At 49.5% G+C, this 14,795-nt stretch overlaps 1 protein-coding gene across 1 annotated transcript; it reads left to right on the top strand.

Moving 5' to 3' along the window:
• Positions 1–3,870: 3,870 nt before the first annotated feature.
• Positions 3,871–13,163, top strand: LOC123016710 (transcription initiation factor TFIID subunit 9-like). The gene is made up of 7 exons (XM_044417296.1): positions 3,871–3,962; positions 5,499–5,580; positions 7,182–7,318; positions 9,392–9,526; positions 10,068–10,149; positions 10,488–10,601; positions 11,870–13,163. The coding sequence occupies exons 1-7, from the start codon at positions 3,903–3,905 to the stop codon at positions 12,034–12,036; spliced, it is 777 nt and encodes a 258-aa protein (XP_044273231.1). The 5' UTR covers positions 3,871–3,902; the 3' UTR covers positions 12,037–13,163.
• The last annotated feature ends 1,632 nt before the right edge of the window (positions 13,164–14,795 follow it).

The following is a 14,795-nucleotide window of genomic DNA, read 5'->3' as shown; positions in this document are numbered from 1 at the left end:
CCAGATACTTTGAAGGTTAGATCAGGTTTAATATTGCCTTTATCTGAACTACTATACCATATAGTCAACCAAAAGATGAATTGACAAGTTCTGTGTATTTGCTTTTTGACTGGTTTTTAATATTTTGTAATTGCTTCTTTTATCATTGTTTATGCTTTACTTGTAAACTGCCCAGAGAGCCTGATGGGCTATGTGAACAGTATAAAATATAGGAAATGAATAAATAAAAGCCACCCAAGGAGAGTTTTTGTGACATTTTAACAAATAGTTATCACACTGATATGAAGTGTGATAATTTTTTAAAAAGCTTTTGTCTTTATTCAAACCACAGGAAACAGACTTGGTCATCAACAAAGCTCAAAAAGCCACAAAGGAACAATTTGTAAGACCCAACGGATGCCTAAACTCAAACTGACAAAAAGAAGGAAATTGAGATAAATTAAGAATCAGTTTTGATTCCTGTATTCACACAAGAGGGGCAACTTAACTTGAAAAGAAAAAAGTAACACAGGGACCGAGGAGCAGAGGAGCCACGAACTGAGCCAAGAAGACTGTCCGAAGGAATGCGGAGGGGAGAAAGAGATAACTGGCTTGAAAGAAAGTTTTCTGCTTCCTATCTCATCCTCCCAGTTGTTTTATGGGACGGGGGGTTGTAGGGCAAGGTGAAGTTAGAGAGGAGTGAATAGTGAGCTTGCAGTTATAAGCTGATGCATAGTAACACACACCCTGAATAGACAAAGGGCTAATTATAATGCACATGGAATGGTATGTAATGGCATGAGACAGGCATTGCATGAAGTAGGCAGGTGGAAAGGCTGTGAACCCCACAGTACCCAGCAAATGGGAAAAAGGGGAGGCTTCCTTCTGTGAGAGAAGGAAAATGACTGTTACTAAGCCGAAGAATGATGGATTGCTAAAGACCAGAGCAAAAGACCCTTACAAGGCCAAGCGCCAGAGTAAGGAGCCGTATGAAGAGATTTGTAAATAGGAAGTAGAGGGAAGTAGACAGGTTTGAATTAGTTCCTAAGGTAAGCAAACAAAGGCAAGTTAATATGTAGTATAGCTAAGTTTGGGCACAAGAAAAATAGTATTTCTCACATCAAAGTTCTGAAGAAAAGGGGGGATTGTAGGGAATGGTCAAAGAACTGCTTTTGCAGAAGAAAGCAGGTGATTGTCTCTTGGCAGCTGGCTAAAAGGATAATTGGCTTGGAAGAAAGTTGACTATTCCCTATCTCATCCTCCCAGTAGTTTTAGGACAGATGTAAGGTCAAGATGAACTAGTTAACTTATAGTGAGTAGTGCACATGCTTAACAGGCTTATGAATAATAACAGAGAAACAGAGCGAGTCAGAAGGGGTCTCCCGGGCCATCTAGTCTGACCTCTGGCACCAGCCGGCTCCACTCACGACATGCCCACCATGTGCACGTCCAGCCTGTCCTTGAACACCCGCACCGATGGGGCCTCAACCACCTCCCGGGGAAGCCCATTCCACACCCTCGGGGTCCTGACTTTAAGGAAGTGCTTCCTGGCATCTAAATTGAACCTTGGCTCCCTGAGCTTTGCTCTCCTGGAGTGCGTCCTGCCTTCCTCTGCAGGGGAGAACAGGTCTCTACCCATCTCCATGTGACATCCCCTCACATACCTGAGTGTCGCCAACATATCCCCTCTGAGTCTCCTCCAGCCTGAAGAGACCCGGTTCCCTCAGCCTCACCTCATACGGCTTCCCCTGCAAACCGGCCACCAACCTTGTGGCCCTACGCTGCACTGACTCTAACCTGGCTATATCCTTCCTGTAATGAGGGGCACAAAACTGAGCACAATACCCTTGTTGTGGGCGCTCCAGAGACGTGTAGAGTGACAGGAATACCCCTCTCGATCGAGAAGCCACACTTCTGGCTATGCAACCAAGGGTGGCGTTCCCCCTCTTGGCCACCGCATCACACGGCTGACTCATGTTCAGCCTGCAGTCAACCAGCACCCCGAGGTCCCTTTCACAAGTGCTGCTCTCGAGCCACTTGTCCCCTAACCTGCACTTCTGACAGCTATTCCTATGCCCCAAGTGCAAGACCTTGCGCTTATCCCCATTGAACACCACCCTGTTGTCTCCTGCCCACTTCCATAGTCTGTCCAGATCCTTTTGGATCTGGAGTACCTGCTCCTCAGTTGTGGCCACTGCTCCAGTGTTAGTGTCATCTGCGAATTTGATCAGCAGACTGTTCACCCCTTCTTCCATGTCATTAATGAAAAGATTAAACAGGATCAGCCCCAGGACAGAGCCCTGGGGGACCCCGCTTGCCACTGGCCACCATAACTGACACACCTTTCATAGGTAATAGACTCATTAGCATGAACATGGGATGCATGAGCGGGAGGGGGAACATACCAAGGAGTAGTGTGATAAAGGCGGACGGAGAAGATTGTGACTTCTTAGCAACCCAACCAATGGGCGAAAAGAGGCAGGTTCTGTGCACTGGGGAAAGGGAATAAAAGGCAATGTCTTTTGTCAAAGCGGCGCTCTACCTGTGAGGTGGGCGCCCGCTCTTGTGAGAACGCAGTAAACTAGTGCCACTTGGTACTTTGTCCCCTGTGTTGTCATTCCTTGAAACCCGATTCCGTTACTAACATTCCGGACGGGGCTCAGGAATAAAAAGAAATGGTCAGCCGTGCTTGCTCTGGGGGACACCCGCCGTGCAATTGCGATAATAAACTTAGTGCCGCTTGAATTCATGTCACGAACTTACTTCTTTGAGGAACCAAGTAAAAGAGTGATTCTCACACATATTTTTAAAAGGTTTACACGTTTGTTTTTAAAAGGCCTGCAAAATCAGAGGCACACTTCCTCCTCCTTTTCTTATACCTGACCAGAGCATCCATTAAGCAGTTCAGAGGGGTAGGTAGTTGCATTAAACTCTCACATACCTACCAAACATTCTGAAGAGACCTGTGGCACATTAAAACTGACTACATTTATTATGGCACAAATTTTCAGCACAGTGCTTTGAAGGTGCATTAATTGAGGATGGTTACCAATTTTCCATACCATTTTCTTGGCCCTGTAGTCCTTACTCGCAATGTTGGAATAAGATGGACTACCTTGCAGGGCTGTTGTGAGTCCCCAGCTCTCAGATCCAGGCCCCACAAACTGTAGCGCCAGAATCACAACTTTAGGCTGTATTTGCATTGATTGGGGAGGAGGAGCATTTAAATATAAGTCCCTAAACATTTTCTGCACTACATGAAAGCTGAGTCATAAAGAAAACAGAGTCCCGTCTTTATGTCTTACTGGTTTTGTTCCAGGAGAGGAAAATGTGCTTCCACAGCATCACTCCACACCTCTTTTGTTTGTTTGTTTGTTTTTTTGGCGAGGGGCGCTTTATTGGCCACCTGTCCGATGGAAAACTGGAAAACTTGCACATTATTTCTAGTAAGTTGTCCCACTAAAGAGAATTACTCAGACATGGAAATTGCAATTTTGGATTTTTCTGTTGTTCCTAAAGGCAACGGTCTCTCTTCTTCCGCAGGGAAGCGAACAAAAAAATGCAGGAAAGTCAGCCGCCGGGCGAAGGATTCGGCTGTCCCCGGCTATATTCTTTCTAAGGCGGCTTTTAACGAACGAGCCGCGCAGAGCCGCCTTCTCCAAACCTTGAGCCTTCCAGACACGTTTGGACTGCAACACCCAGAATTCCCAGTCGGTGGCTCTGCTGGGTGGGGATTCTGGGAGTTGCGGTCCAGATGCCTCCGAAGGCCACCAGGTAGGGGAAGGCTGGCGTAGAGACGGCAGAGAGAAAGGGCGGCGGCGGCACCCGTGGCTTCATTTTCGCGGCTGCGCATGCGCGCCCGCATTTCCGTCCAGGGGAGGCTGGCGCGCTTGCGCAGTGGGGCGGCGCGGATCGTGGAGGCCATGGCGGCGATGGACGCGGGGAAGATGGCGTCCCCCAAAAGCGTCCCCAAGGATGCTCAGGTGCGGCCGGGGGGGAGAGGCGAGGGCCGGGGGCGCTTCCCGGGGAGGCCGCGGCCGAGCAGCAGCAGCGCCGTGTGTGGCGGAGCCCTGTGCGGCCCCGAGGCCGGCGCCGTTTGTCTGCCCCGCTCAGCCGCCCCCAGCCTGCTGCCCGCCCGCCCGCACGACGCGCTGCACCGCGGCTGGCTGGGGGATGCTGGGAGTTGGAGTCCGCACATCTGGAGAAGAGGCGCCAGGTTGGGGAAGGCTGAGGAGGAGGTTTTGACTCTTGCAAAGCATTGGCGGGCTTCCTTTAAGTTTTGTGTTTGCCAGGGCTTCAGGTGCCTTTCACAGCTGCGAAATGTAAGACGTTCGGGGAGTAAAATCTCCCAACCAGCCATTCCTCCACCAATCTCTCTGCTTCTGCCCATTGGAAAGGCTCTCCTTGTTGAATTTCTGCCTGTCTGGCAGTGTATTGGGGGTGTTGGGGCAACCTGCATGTGCAGCCCCGATTCATTCCACTGCTTTGCCACTGCTGGTGTTTGTGTGTGATGAGGGTACTGGTGATTTAGTTCCGGGCAATTTCACCTTAAGTTGTGTTCTGAAATATTCCAGTTCTTTGTGGAATTAGGCTCTTGCAGTTTGCAGAAAGGTGAATTTAATGAGGTGATGAATTTCTGTTGTCCGGATTAAAACAACGACAGCTATTGTGTTAGAGGGTCTCTTTGTTAAGCCTTAGAGTGTTTACTTGTGCCAGATAAACAAGTTGCAGCAAATCTTGTAAATGAACACGCTCTGGCTTAAAAAGCTGGACGTCATGCAGCTTCCCCCAGTGTGGTGCCCTCTAGATGTATTGGACTGCAGGGCCCATCATTCCCACCCAGCATGACCATCAGGGTGCAGTGATGGGAGCTGTAGGCCAACGTGTCCGAAAACTACCCATTGGGGTGGCTGATGCACCTTTCAGGCGCATTCAGACCAAGCTCTTTTGTCAGCATTATAAGAAGAGTCTCAGCTAGAAGGTACAGGGAGAAGAGAAATTTCAAAATTAGAGGAAATGCTTTAGACTTGCCTGGTTTGGGTACCTAAAGGAGCGCCTGCGTCCATATGTGCCCTCCCGCCCCTTGAGATCTGCGGCAGAGGCCCTTCTCTGGGAGCCTTCCGTGAAAGATATTAGGAGGGTGAGTACCCGGAGGAGGGCCTTCTCTGTGGTGGCGCCCCACCTGTGGAATGCGCTCCCCAGAGAGGTCCGCCTGGCACTGCCGTTATTTGCTTTTCGGTGGCAGGCCAAGACCTTTTTATTTGGACGCTATTTTAACTGTTGATTTTATTTATTGATTTTAGATCTGTGGCCAGGATGTCTCCAGTATTTTATGTATTTTGTATAGAAATATATTTATGTATGTATTGGAAGCCTCCCCGAGGCTTACGCGAATGGGGCGGCATACGAGTTGTCCAGATAAATAAAAAATAAATACATTTTCTAGACCTGTGCGGTATAAGAAGTATGTTTGCTGGTGACATTTGCTGGATGCAAACATTTCCTTTTCTTTTGGGCAGGTGATGGCACAGATTCTGAAAGACATGGGGATTACGGAGTATGAGCCGCGTGTTATAAACCAGATGCTGGAATTCGCCTATCGTGAGTATATCTCCTTGCATTTTCATTGATGTACTGGGAGTTCTCACTTCCCTTACACTGAGTGTCTGGATATGTAGGTTATTGATGTGAGCCATTGTCTGAAAAGCGGATAAAAACACCCTTTAAAAAGGTACAGGAGAGGCTAAGAATGGAATTCTTTTCCTTGGCTGGTTTGCTCTTGCTGCTGAATCCTGGCCTGGTAGAAGGATCTTAAAATGGAGCGCTTTCTGTAGAAGCATCAGATACGGTGTTGGGGAGGGGAAGATGGACTGTCTTGGTGCTTTTTGAGCCCAGCTAAAATTTCAGGCTTAAGGAACTAGAATCCTGCAGTGTGGTTGGCATGGTGACTTTGGATCATTTGCTCAATTATCTTCACCATCATTTTAAATACTATTAATTCAGTTTCTGTACTGGCTAATAGCTGAAGCTCTCTGGGTGACAAACGGTGATGAGAGCCAGTGAGTATAATGATGGAGAATGTGGGACCGGGACTCAGGTGATCCGGGTTCTAGTCCCCGCTCAGCCATGGAGCCAACTGGGTGGCTTTGGGCCAGTTGCAGACTCTCAGACCAGCCTACCTCACAGGGTTGTTGTTGTTGCGGGGATAAGATGGAGAGGAGGAGAATGACGCAAGCTGCCTTGAGTTTCTTGAATGGAAGAAAGGTGGGATATAACTAGAATAAATAAATGAAGCTTCTGCCGTGATCTTAGCACAAGAATTATTTTGCAGCCCGATTTACCTTGCAGGCTTGCTGTGAAGTGAAAAAGAGAGTAAATTGATGCAACTGGAACCCAGGATCTGCTTCCTGACATGGGCCATCCCGTACAACAAGACAGCTGCTTTCTTGTTGGTGTTGTTCAGGGGCCACTTGGTTCAAGAGCGGAACAGACAGCATGCTTAGGGGAACATACTTTCCTGTCAGGAACCCCAAACAGCAGCAAGCAGACTGCTTTGGTCACTGCACGGTGCTGCTTCTCAGGCTCAGCCTGAGCTGAGGTTCCGCCGAGAGAGAAGGGACATTCCCCGACTTCTATCGGCATACCTACCAAGTTGCACCTGGCATTGATTACCATTGGAGGGGAAAGAGATGATAAATTGTCTGAACAAGGCCAGATACCCTGGGTAAGAATACCCAGCACTTGTCAGAGATGAAGATTACTCTTCATCCTCCCCAAACTCTTGCTCCAGGTGCAATCTAAAGAACGTGCCAGCCCTGATGCCAAGATTACATCAATTAATATTACAGGACATTAAGCAAGATTCTTCTTTTCTCAGCAAAATAGCAAGTTCAACCAAAGTAGCAAGAATTTGGTCCTTTGCCTGGGACTGGGCGTAGGATGGAGGGACTGTGGCACATGCTAACTCCTCAAATAGCCCTCTGTGTGGCCGCTGCATGACCACCCCCGTTGTCCCCCCGGCCTGCTTGTGGCCACAGCAGGACCAGAACGCTGGACTCACTGGGCCTGGGCCAGAACCAGATGAAACTGTGTGTGTGTCCCCTCCTTTTATCTGGACTCCTCTGAACAGCCTCCCTCTTCCGTGGAGATCTAGGGCTCCACCCCAGCCACCCTTCTGATTTTTGGATTTTTTTTCCTGCTAGGATACGTGACCACCATCTTGGAAGATGCCAAGATCTATTCGAGCCATGCGAAGAAGTCCAGCGTGGATGCAGATGATGTCAGGCTGGCCATCCAGTGCCGGACAGACCAGGCATTCACCTCTCCTCCCCCCAGAGACGTACGTGTTGGAAGGGCAGAATTCTTGGTATTTGTACCAGGGTGTCCACGGACATAGTTCTGCCACATGAGCGGCAGTTCTCTGCCCCACGGAGACTGCAGTCCAAATTGCTACAGTGGAGATGATGGGGGTGGATGTGGGGCAACCAACAGAGGGAGGTGGGTGTGGAGGTCTTGTGGCGCTCAGGGGCAGAAGATTCAGGACAGACGGAAGGGCTTTTCACGGGGCAGAGTTAAACTATGGAATTTTAATAGTTAAGCTATAAACTATGGAATGTGGAAACTGTGGAACCTTGTGGAAGAGATCCTGAGGGCTCCCAGGTTGGGAGGTTCTCAGCCAGGACTGGACAGACGAGGGAGGCAGAGAGAGCGTCCTGGTGGCCTGTGCTGCCTCCCGGATCAGAGGCAGTGGCCTCATGCTCCCCAGCTGCTGGGGCACCTGGGCAGGGGAGAGCCTTTCGGATTCTGTGTGCAGCTGGCCAGCTGCTGAGCAAACAGAGCACTGGACTGGACGCCCCCTTGAGGTTCTAAAGAGGGGAGGCAGAAGTGTGCAGGGCTGCAGCTCTGGCTGGTGTCAGGTTCTGCTCTCATGGGAAGATTTTATTTTATTTTATTTTATTTTATTTTATTTTATATTTTATATATTTTATATATTTTATATTTTTTATATTTTATTTTATTTTATTTTTATTTTATTTATTTATTTATAACATTTCTATGCCGCCCCATTCGCAAAAAGCCTCGGGGCAGCTTACAGAACAGACGCCATTTGCACAATTATCTTTAAAAATTTTGGAGACATTTTGGCACAATATAAAACTCAATATAAAACCCAATAAATAATCAATTAACAATTAAAATAACTTTTAAATAAAAAGGTCTTGGCCTGGCACCGAAAAACAAATAGCGACGGCGCCAGGCGGACCTCTCTGGGGAGCGCATTCCACAGGTGGGGCGCCACCACAGAGAAGGCCCTCCTCCGGGTACTCACCCTCCTGTTATCTTTCACGGAGGGCTATCGGAGGAGGGCCTCTGCCGCCGAAGATACCAGAGAGATGCAGGCAGATCTGCAAAGTGAGAACTGCTGTGACTTTGGCCACTTGGGGGGTTCTGGATGCTCACAGGCCTGAATCACGGTCCTGGTAACTCTCCCAACTTGCTTCTGGATTCCCAGGGTTCTTACATGTATCTGGAGTGGGTTGGTGGTCCTTTGATCAGGAACCGCCTTTGGATCTAGGTCCAGTTCCTGGGAGTTGCTGTCCTTCAGGACAGCTTGGTGCCTCTTGGGTTCCTCCCAAGGCTGCAGTGGAGATCCAGGGCAGCCCCCCCCCCCCGGGGCACCCTCCTCACCTCCTGTCTGTCCTTTGCTTTGGTGCCTCAACTGGCATCTTTGCACACAATCTCCTCCTCCCCCCCGGAAACAGAAATGGCACACTCAGGCCTTCTCGCCACCACACCATTTGCAGTTCGAAGAAAGCAAGGTGTCCTGCTTGCGCAAACAGCGCTCCACCTATTTTGATAAATAGGATGCTGCTTAACTTTGCAAACTGCCTGGATAAGCAATGGGATGCCTGAGATTCTGACCATTTGAGAAGGTGCTTGGGGTATCATTAATATCCAGGTATGGGATTACTGACTATAGTTCTTGGGTAAGCAGCCTGAGACATTCTTAGGCCTTTGTCCTTCTAAGACAAGAAAGGCACCTTTCTACTAACCTGCACTGGTGGTATTTCTACCGGGAATCACAAGGTTAAAGTAAGAATACTTTCCTTTACACAGTTAGAGATTTAACATGTTTAAAGAAACAGAAATATGACAGGAGTTTTCACTGGGGGCACCCTGGTTCTGGAATGTCTTCCCTAGAGGGTCTCACCTGGTGCCCTTGATGCCACGTGAAGCCCTTTTGATTTTCCTGACCTTGCTTTTGAACCTTTTAAGCTCTGTTTTTAACGCTGAAAGGTTTTCTGTTTCATCAGGTGATATCCTGGGGTTTCGACTTGTGAACCATCAGGGACCGGTATAGGGGATGGTACAGAAATGTGTTAAAGCAACATCTCGCTCTCTTTTCAATCAGTTTTTGCTAGATATCGCAAGGCAAAAGAACCAAACCCCTCTGCCGCTTATTAAGCCGTACTCCGGCCCGAGGCTGCCACCAGATCGATACTGCCTTACAGCACCGAATTACAGGCTGAAGTCCCTGCAGAAAAAGGTAAGCCTTCGCAGGTGTGTCTCCTTCATCAGAGGAATTGCCAGCAGGCATGCTTTTCATGCCAGGGTGGGAAAACTTGTTGAGAAACCGCAAGTTTATGTGTGTATTTTATCAATACCCCACTTTTTTTCTTCCGAGGAGCTCAGGGCGGCTCATATTTCTCCTCTTCCTCTCCATGCTACCCTCAAAACAGCAGCCCTGTGAGGTAGGCTGGGCTGAGATCCCGCGACTGGCCCCAAGTCGCCCGGTTGGCTCCATGGCCAAGCGGGGACTACAGCCCAGGCTCTGAGTGGCTTCTATGCAAAGGATGGAAACATAGCAATATATACTGCAGCAAAACAGTAAATGCTTGAAACGTAGCCCAGCAGCACGATGGCGCGAATGAGCTGACGCAAGAGTGGCGGCAGCAGCTCCAGGCCGGGGCAGAGCGGTTGCGAGGCGGGAGCGGAACAGCCCCACCAGAGGCTGATCCCCCCCGCCCCCCCCCCGGCTGCCTTCGGATGTGGTGCTCAGCCCTTTTGTCGGCGTTGCTTCTCTCCAGGTGGCGGCTTCCGCCGGAAGGATCACCGTGCCGCGACTGAGCGTGGGCGCCGTCACCAGCAGGCCCAGCACCCCCACTTTAGGCAAGTTGTGTATTTTGCAGGGCCGATCCTGCAATCCCTTATTCTGTTCAGTATCTTCCCGCCAGCAGCTGCTCCTAAGATGAGAGAGAGGCTTTTGCAAACGTCTCTGACTTGGTGCTCTGACGTGTTGGACCACAGCTGGGGATGCTGGGAGCTGGAGTCTAACTCATCTGAAGGGCACCGGGTTGAGGGAGGCTGTGATAGAATATTTTGTACCTCGGGATGGACCCCTCTCTCTTCTGGTCTGGCAACCTTGCCCCACCCCGCAGCTGTGTTACCTGGGCTCTTAATGTAACCAGTGCGCCCGGGAAATTTAAACCCAGTGATCTGAATTTCAGGAACTCCTTCGGCCCAGGCGATGTCTGTTTCGGCAAAAGTTGGGACTCCTGTATCTCTGACAGGCCAGCGGTTCACCGTGCAGATCCCCACTTCTCAGACGTCAGTCAAATCAGGTTAGAATACGCCGCGCTCCCGATGAGACTTGCTTGTGTGTGATTCTCCCAGAGTGCAGAACCACAGCCGTCTCTGTTGCACAAGGGCTTCTGAAGCGCTTGCGTGTGCAGGATGCGTGAGCAAACTCAGCTGCCGCTGCCCACGTGTAATTTTTCCTCGGCTGCTCTGCTGTATTGCGAGCCGCAGGGGCCTCACCACGGACAAGCTTCCCATCCCGCTACATTCTTGTCTTAAGCCCTTAGTTAAGCAGAAGTTCCTGCTTCTGGTCGTGAACAAGTGCAAGGAGCTGCACCTTTTCTAGGCCAGAGAAAGGCAGAGGGCCATCAGTGCTCCCTCCGTCATGTAGCTCCGTGCTGAAGTCGCCGGCATCTCTTTTTTGTAATCCATTCCTTTGCATTTCAATCCCACTCAGTCCTAAACCCCCTGGCCTGGTTCACAGCAAGGACAACCGTAAAATACAGCACAGTAAAACGGAATGAACAGAGCCGTACTCTCGGGGAAGGAAAAGAAACCACGGGGACTTGTTTTCCCGGTCCTGCTTGTGCTGGCGATTCTCCGCCTCATTTCTGGGATGACTTGCTCTCTGTGTGGTGTGCTGCTTTCACCTGGACATAGGGAGGTGGGCGGCTGGCATGGCTTCCAAACCATGGGTGGCATAGATAATTATGGACATCTGCCCTGGGTGACCGGTATATGTGGGGCAAGAAGAAGCCCCTTTTTGTATTACCATATCTTCAGTGAGTTATTTGAAACAGAAATGAATATTTATTTATTGTTTATTTAAAACTTTTTGATACTGTCTCTTTGCAGATGTCTCGGGATGGTTTACAACTCCTTTAATAAAATAAAATAATAGAAATAAGAATAGGAGTGACAGAGGCATCCGACGTTAAGTATAAAACCACCAATTAAAACAAATTAACAATTGAAATATTGGGAGAATACACTAGTGCACAATTCAATATTACATGAAAGGTCATAAAATGTCACAGATTTTTTTTATATTTTAGGTTACTGTATTATTATTATACTTGCAAATTATTTATTTTTAAAGACCCTGAGGGTCCTCTCTCAAGGCAGTGAAAGTGGAACCAAATAGGGGAATTGCACCAGTAAGCATTTTATGTTTGTTTTTAATGCCTTGAAAAAAAGATTCCCATGTGTCCATCACTAAGGCTATTTAAATGGAGTTTTAGTTTATTGGTTAGTTAAGTATTAAGTCTGCATGAACATTAGTTAATTGCCATCTTTTCCCCCCTCTTTGAAGCGACTCCCACTACCCCCACGGTCCAGAACGTGTTGATCAACCCGTCCCTCATCGGGTCCAAAAACATCCTCATAACCACCAACATGGTGTCATCACAGAGCACCTCGGGCGAGTCGAACCCTTTGAAGAGGAAGCACGAGGAGGAGGAGGATTACGACGCCCTGTGAAGGGGACTGCCGCAGTCCTGACGTGGCTGGTTCCCTTTGGACTGACGTGGGCGGATGCCTGTGGAAGGGGGCCACTCCGTTAAGGCTGTGCTCAGGGCGGAACGTACAGGCTGCGCCCTCCCGCTCTTAAGCGCCCCCTCCCTTCTCTCCTGAGACGTGGACACCGCGGGAGGAGGAGCCCTTGCAGTCCCTGGGTAGGGCTGCAGGAAAGCACCCTTGGCAAAGCAGAAAGCGGGGAGCAGCGCCCGCCTTTCCTTTGTGCAGGCGGCTTCCCCAGCATTGCCCTTGGGCTACCGGAGTGGCGCCCAGGTCTGCTCCATTTGAGACTGCAGGGGTGGGGTGGGGTGGGGTGGGGGAACGGTGCTTGAATTGGCTGAGCGGGGAGAAAGCCCAGGTTGGCAGGTGGGTTCCAGATGTAGCTTTACTTAGAGTAGCTCCGTTGGAAGGAACAGGCCACTGTTCTCATGCCTATCGTGTCCCTTTGATTTTGGTGGGCCTGCTTTAGGCATGGCCCCATCCTGCGCTGACCACGGCCTCCGAGGAGGGTGGCGTGAGTTAGCGAGCCCGGAATTCGGTCCATTCTGTGCTGAAGTGACGCATCCCGGCCGTTTGGGAGGGAACGGGCTCTTTCTGGATGAAGACGAGAGGAAGCAGAATCCTCAGCATGAGGGTTTTCTCGTCAGAGGGCCGCTGTGGAAACCCCCGCAGCATAAACAGGAGAGCGGGGCGGGTGCAGACCACCTAAATGCATTTGAGACTGCCATCCAGTTTGGGCCACGGTGGATGATGTGGAAGAGGGCCAGGTGGGGACGGGGGTGTTCCTGGGGTGGCTTCAGAGTGGCGGCAGAGTTGTGTCCAGGGGCAGTTTGGCTTTACAGGAGTAGTTAACAGGTGGGGACCAGTTCCCGAGCTGCCCTTCACCCAATTTCGGAGTATGAGAATACATCAGAATCGCTTCTCGTTTGCCACTTAGATGGCTGCATTCCCACTGTGAAGGGGTGGTCGTGTCGGTCTGCCTGTAGAAGAAAAAAACCAAAGGCCACACCCCGCTTCTGGCTTCCTTAACCGTTGTAAGGAAATCTCCGTTTTGCTGTTGTAATTCTAAGAGGACGTTTTCTTAAAACCGACTTACTGGTCTCGTTCGCTTTGTTCATGTGAGATGCGATCTCCACCCCTGTCAGTGGATGGAAAGCCCCAGCAAGGCCGTGGCATTTTCTAAGACGAGGAGAACGTTTCCATGCAGCGTTGCAACGCTTTCTTCTGATCCGATGGAGAGAGGATTCCATAGATGGAAGTTCTCGGCTGCTCCGCTTGCCCCCATGATGGAGCTATACAAAGAGCCTGATGATTCCTCCTGTGTGGGAAGGAGGCCTTCCCAGTTGCAAAGGGGTTGGAAGCCCTGCTGTGCAGGGCAGCCGCTGGCACTGGGTAACAGGGAGACTTTGGGTGCTGCCTAAGCCCGCACCTCAGCATCCCACAGTCCTGCTTTAGTTGCATGGGCAGGGGGTGTTCTTCCTGCCAGGGAATGGCTGAAAATAGATGTTTTCCTTCTCTGCCAGCCAACTTCCTATGCTTACTAGTCAATCCAGTGGAAAGATGGGACAGGAAATAAATCTGGCTTCCCAAAGAAAATGGGTGGATCCAGAAAGGCTATGGCCTTTTCGCATGGAGATGCCATTCCTGAACTCTCCCCACTAGCTGGCTTTGCTGAAGGAAAGCAGATGGATGTCAGTTTTCCTCCACCCCGCAATTGCTGCTTCTTTGTGTGATGTGTCATTTTAGACCCTAAACATGGAGCCAGGACCTGTCCTGTTTGATTGATTATATATAAGCCACCCACGTCTTTTCAAGTTAGGAGCAGCATAAAAATACTTCAAATGAATATTTGAAGAGGGGCTCCTCCATTCGGCACAGAATATACATGGCAGCTACACCCAGCCTTGCTGAGTGGGCCAAGTAGGAGGAGAAACCCAGGCAACACTCGCTTTGCTCCACTGTTAAGAAAAAAAGTATCTGGCAGCACGTAACTCTGAAGTTGGTGCTGTTACATAGTGAAATCAGTAAATAATCTCAGAACACCCACAAGGGCATTAAGGTATATATTTGCTCCTCAAAACTACAGAAACTTCAGTGTTATCTCTGAAATTCAGTATTTCCGTAATGACAGGAGCACTGCTAACACTAATTCTCCAGTTAACAATAGAATTAGCACTGTTGGTATAGACAAAAATGCATTTTATTATTACAGCTTTCACCTAATACAGATGGGAGATTAATTTTATACATAGCAAAATGCAGAGGTTAAAATTGTAGAGGCTCAAAAGATTTTCAGAGAGGAGTTAAGGCTTGGGACTGAGAACAAGAAGTAAGAGCCATAGGGGGAAAGTAGATGAGAATTGGTAAAGCAAAATTGACAGCATGTGTCCATTCAAGCACATCCACCAAGGGGAAGGTGTTGGAGAGAGCAGGCTGGCTTCCTGCACTGAAGGACAACAGGAGCCGACCCTTACTAGACAAGATAAGCTTGAGATTTGACACAGATTCCATACCCCCGCCCCACACTCACAGTTAATGTCGTAGCAGCTCCTCTCAGCGGAATACAAGTGCTATTTCCTTGGCTTTGTTTTTCTATTCTATGGGATCTTTGAAATTTCTGAACTGCGACCCCCTGGGTATACAGACACTTTCAGAGGAGCCCTTAAGGAAAGCAGCCAGCTATTGGCTCTCGGCCCGCTGGCCCCTTGGCCTGTTACACCAGG

The sequence above is a fragment of the Varanus komodoensis genome, unplaced genomic scaffold (assembly GCF_004798865.1).
Source record: "Varanus komodoensis strain SLA01 unplaced genomic scaffold, ASM479886v1 scaffold87, whole genome shotgun sequence".
Taxonomy (NCBI): domain Eukaryota; kingdom Metazoa; phylum Chordata; class Lepidosauria; order Squamata; family Varanidae; genus Varanus; species Varanus komodoensis.
This window is presented reverse-complemented; position numbering and strand designations above follow the sequence as displayed.